At 43.4% G+C, this 4,766-nt stretch overlaps 1 protein-coding gene across 1 annotated transcript; it reads left to right on the top strand.

The window, feature by feature from the left end:
* Window positions 1-2,640: 2,640 nt before the first annotated feature.
* On the top strand, window positions 2,641-4,532 carry hexim1 (HEXIM P-TEFb complex subunit 1). The gene has a single exon (XM_084070906.1). The coding sequence runs from the start codon at window positions 2,976-2,978 to the stop codon at window positions 4,044-4,046; it is 1,071 nt and encodes a 356-aa protein (XP_083927032.1). The 5' UTR covers window positions 2,641-2,975; the 3' UTR covers window positions 4,047-4,532.
* The last annotated feature ends 234 nt before the right edge of the window (window positions 4,533-4,766 follow it).

Genomic DNA, 4,766 nt, shown 5'->3' on the forward strand with positions numbered 1-4,766 from the left:
TCCTCTTTCACACAAACCATATGCACATGCACCACACGGCGCGCGCGCACACACACACACACACACACACACACACACACACACACACACACACACAGTTTGCCACAGGAAACAAATCTGGATGGACTGTCTGTTAAGTTAATATTATGTCTTGTAAGGCAGAATACTATTTAAAAAAACATCTTCAGGGGCTTCATTATATTTCAGGTTCAGAGGTGGTAGGCCAACATAACAATGTATCCGTCAGCTCCTTTCACTTGCAGTAACAACTGTTTTCGACAGGGTGAGAGATTAAGTCATGTCTGGTAATCCACTAAAGCTGTGATCTATGCAGGAGCAGCACCAAATACAACTGGTTTGGTTTGAGCCTGGGACCGCCAAACATGATTTCCCAATCTTTGTGGCCACAGGGTTTCATATTAACTGGGACATGTCATCCCCCTCACCCACCCAAACGACTCCTTGCTCAGTTACTGTAGTTACTTGGCAGAGCTGTGCCTAAACCTTACTCCAACAAAGGAAACACAAGGCTTAGGTCACTGAGACTAACATTTCCAGGCAGCATTGGGGGAAATGTTTACCCTTTGCACAGCTACAGATTCGGTTCATAATGTGTTCAATTTATGGGATTTTATGGGATTTGGAAAAGGCAGTCTGGTGTGGTGATGGTGTCAGATAATAGCACAAAATCAAGTGAGGTCAGAGAGCACTACACTGGGCAGGGTATGATTGCCCCCAACTTTGTCTTCAAAATGCATCTGAAATTGGACAGTGTGAACATTAGTCTTGCACCATCTAATATGTCTATTGTGTTATATTGTTATAACACAAAGCACTACACCACTATTAAGCTACTTTCAGTAAAACATATTGATTATTTTAGTCAATAGTTGCTGGCATGAAAACAGTTTATAGGTAATCAACTACTGTGTATGGCTATGCTATTATTTCCTGTAAAAGCAAAACACAGCTTGCTTTCTTTGACTGCCTTAAGCTACTCGCTAACTGCCTGTCAAATAAGAGACAGTCTATTTCCTAGAAGCAACAGAGCTAATCGAACAATCGAATGCAACCGTTTTACTTGTGAAGTGAGGCCAATTTCAGACTTTTAGATCCATCTTTCTATGTTACATCATCCAATAATTCAACAGAATGTGGCTTGGTCAATTAACTATTTACAATCTTCTGCTCGATGGAAATATCACATTTCAGAAACTAGTCTGACCCTCTAAATAGTACGGCCTAGTTAGCAGCTAACTAGCAGTGTGGCTAATGACAGCCGATCACTTTCAATATCTAACGTTACATAATTTATAGATATTTTAAACTACCTAATAATGAACATGCCTGATTAATTGTAATATTCGTGAGTTAGTTTATAAGTTGGTATATTGTTTAGCGAGGCAGCGGTAGCTGGGAAGTGTTATGCTAACATAGCTGCAAGACTGCTAACGTTAGCCTCAGTCTGACCACTTGTTTACTAACTAGTAAAGGAGAAACAACATTTATTTCAGCCATGTAACGTAACGTTTATAACAATTCATTGTTTTAATACTTGGTGGTTTTGTTATTTTCTGGGCCTAGAATACAAACACCGCCAGCTCACTTGCTAACCACCATCTAACGTTAGCTAGCTAATCGTTAGCAGGATGCAACAATAGTTTTAAAGACATCGGTTTTGCAGAAAAGGTGTCGCGCAGTTGTGTTACAATTGAACTACACCACACTGTCGACTGATAATAAAACTATTGAGCAACTGTGAGATCTCCCGACCCACCCTTATTGAACGAGGGGGTTGTAGCTGTGTGCTCGTAAGTGCAGCTGGACAATAATGTCGTTTGTTTACGCTGCGTCCAGGGTTCCCTCAACCCCCGGTGCACAGCATATCAGTCCGCCTGAGAGGGAAACACGCACAATAAATTCATTTATGTTCTGTTAGTTACCCAAACATTAAGTATCACCTTTTTACTCAATGTATAATAATATACGACAGAAAATACAGTCTAAGCATTGCTCTCTTCACAAGAACAGCAAAAATGGACTATTTTCTTTGAGCAGTGCGTTTCATTTCATTCTAAACGTGGGATGGTTTTAATAATCATGGCTTTGACAATACGCAATGATGAAAATCATTTAAGATACAAAACTAAATACAGAGGTGCAAAATTTCAATAATTGGCGTAACGTCGTGTAATGTCGTTTTAATTGAGAGGAATGTATTTGTATTCATAACCTTTCTTCATGGTCTCCCCTCCGTTTGTAAATGGTAGCGTCCATAAAAATGCTCCGGACTGCTTTCCTCGTGAGGTTGCCGTGATTTTGACTGACTGGCGGTACAGCCAATAAGAAAATACTTTGAGCTTAGCAACAGCAAATTTACCGTCTTGTCCAATTGTCGAGCGGAGTGGTGAGATAGAGCCGGGCTAACATTGTAACATCTGATTGGCTTGAATGGCTGTCAATCATACTTGATTGGTGGGACATGTAGTTCGATGTTATGTCCTTTGACAGCGTTTCCTCTATATTGAAACTACACGCCCCACAAACCAGCTCGAGTTGTGAGGAGCAGCATGCGCACGACAAGAGGCGGGGCTGCTATATAACCACGAGCGCCTTCTGCTTGAGTAGCAAACTGGACACTGTTGTGGCAATGAAACGTCGTCTTTGGGTGAACGAGAGCGCTGGCAGCAGTGAAATAGTTAACGGCAGTTAGCAACAGTGGCTCTGACGAATCCTTTGAGACGTAACAAGTGTTACTATTCAGAACTTTTGTTTCTTGAATATCGACATCGCGTGTTTTAATTCTAATTATCGACTTTCTTTACAAATGGGACTCTGAATCACCTTAAAGAACAGAAACAATTTATTTTTCAAAATTAATATTTTAAAGTTTTCAAACAAATTAAAGCTGAATACGGACAGGAACACCGACTGAGATGTGGTGAAGTAAAGCAGCCCATTTGCTCAACACCAGGATGACGGAACCAAGCACAGAGCGGACCCATCACCTGAAAACTTCAGACACTACATCAGGTAGAAGCGGAACCGTTCTGGAGCATCCCCCTGCCAATGACCGTGCTGCACCAGAGGCTGGCGGCAGGGGGCGACAAAGAGACAAACAGCCGCAAGCGGAAAACGGTGGAAGGGATATCGACACAGACAAGTTGTGGCAAATGCAAGGCGGACAAGGGGAGGTGTGCCCAGCATTAGTAGCCGGAAACGCGCTCCCAAAGTGCCCAGTGGCAGCGCAGCCTCGCCGGGAGCCAGGGGTTGATGCATCTGGAGAAGGCAATTACGTTGCGCACGGAAACAGTGGAGATGGACCACTAGAAGAGACTTTAAGCCAGGTGCAAGGAGAGAGCGGCACTGGCACGCACATCGACTCGGGCAATGGCACTGACCAGCGTCAGGGCAAGAAGAAGCACAGGCGCCGGGCATCTAAGAAGAAGCGTCGCTGGAAGCCTTATTTCAAACTTTCCTGGGAGGAGAAGAAAGCCCTCGACGAGCGAGAGACGGCCCGGGCCTCTCGGGTGAGAGAGGAGATGTTCGCCAAAGGGCTTCCAGTGGCCCCATACAACACAACCCAGTTTTTGATGGACGAGCACGACCGAGAGGAGCCGGATCTAAACACCGAGGCTGGGCCCAGGCGACTCTCTGGGCCCGGTGGTGGTCGCACAGAGGAGACGGCCAGCGAGGAGGACATGAATGACGAAGAGGAGGAGGACGACGGTAGCGGCGGAGGAAGCGACGGCATCGGGAGGCCGGGGAACGCAGGTGGGGAGTTTCTCCAGAGGGACTTTTCTGAGACTTACGAGAAATACCACATCGAGAGTCTCCAGAACATGACCAAGCAGGAGCTCGTCCAGGAGTACCTGGAGCTGGAGAAGTGCATGTCCCGCCTGGAGGAGGAGAGGGAGTCGGACTCTGCCCGGGTTAAGGAGCTGGAGAGCGAGTTGGAAAGAGTGAAGGCGCAGAACGGCGAGCTGCTTCTGCAGAACCAGAACCAGGGTGATGGGCGGGGTCACATCGTCATGAAGACCGAATAAAAAAAGGACAATCTTACATTTGGAATTCAAATAGGTAAATATGGGACTAAATAAAACAACTTTTATTTCCTTTAAAATTGTCATCAGTTTTCTGTAACGTTATTATGTTTGTTATCCGGACAGTTCGGTCCTTCAATTGCAATGCAATACTTGGTAACGTTATATTTCTTTTCTATCTGGACTGTGATGTGTCTATTAAACTTTTTTCAAGAAAAGTGTAAATATTGAAAAAAAAAATAAGATTCTTTTTATAAAGAGAATGTATTTGAGAATACTTTTTTTGTTTTTGTTTTTCTGGTTCAACTGCGTATGTATGCTTTGAAATATATTGTCCCATTTTTGAATCAACAAATTAAATTGTGTAGGTCAAATTACTGCAGATTGGATCAACTTTAAAAATAAGTTTTCCAGAAATTAGTTCCCGAATTTTAACAATTGTTACAACGTAAGGGCAAATAAATGAAAAATAAATAAAATTATAAAGTGTGTTTTATTTTTGTATAGATTCTTCTGTGGTGATTTAGAAAAGCACGAATGTGTAGGCCCTTTGCCAGAGAAATGAACTGCAGTCATTCACAAATTGCATGTTGTAAAATGTATTTTGTTGAGAGTTGAGACCGAATTAGGCTACCTGTTGGCGAAACAAAATCAAAGGGCTCCGAATACCAAGGATAGGCTTCTCTGTGGTGGAAGAGGGTGGGCATGGATAGTGATGCTCCT

Source organism: Gymnoscopelus microlampas (genome assembly GCF_963454915.1).
Source record: "Gymnoscopelus microlampas genome assembly, chromosome: 11".
NCBI classification, from domain to species: Eukaryota; Metazoa; Chordata; class Actinopteri; order Myctophiformes; family Myctophidae; genus Gymnoscopelus; species Gymnoscopelus microlampas.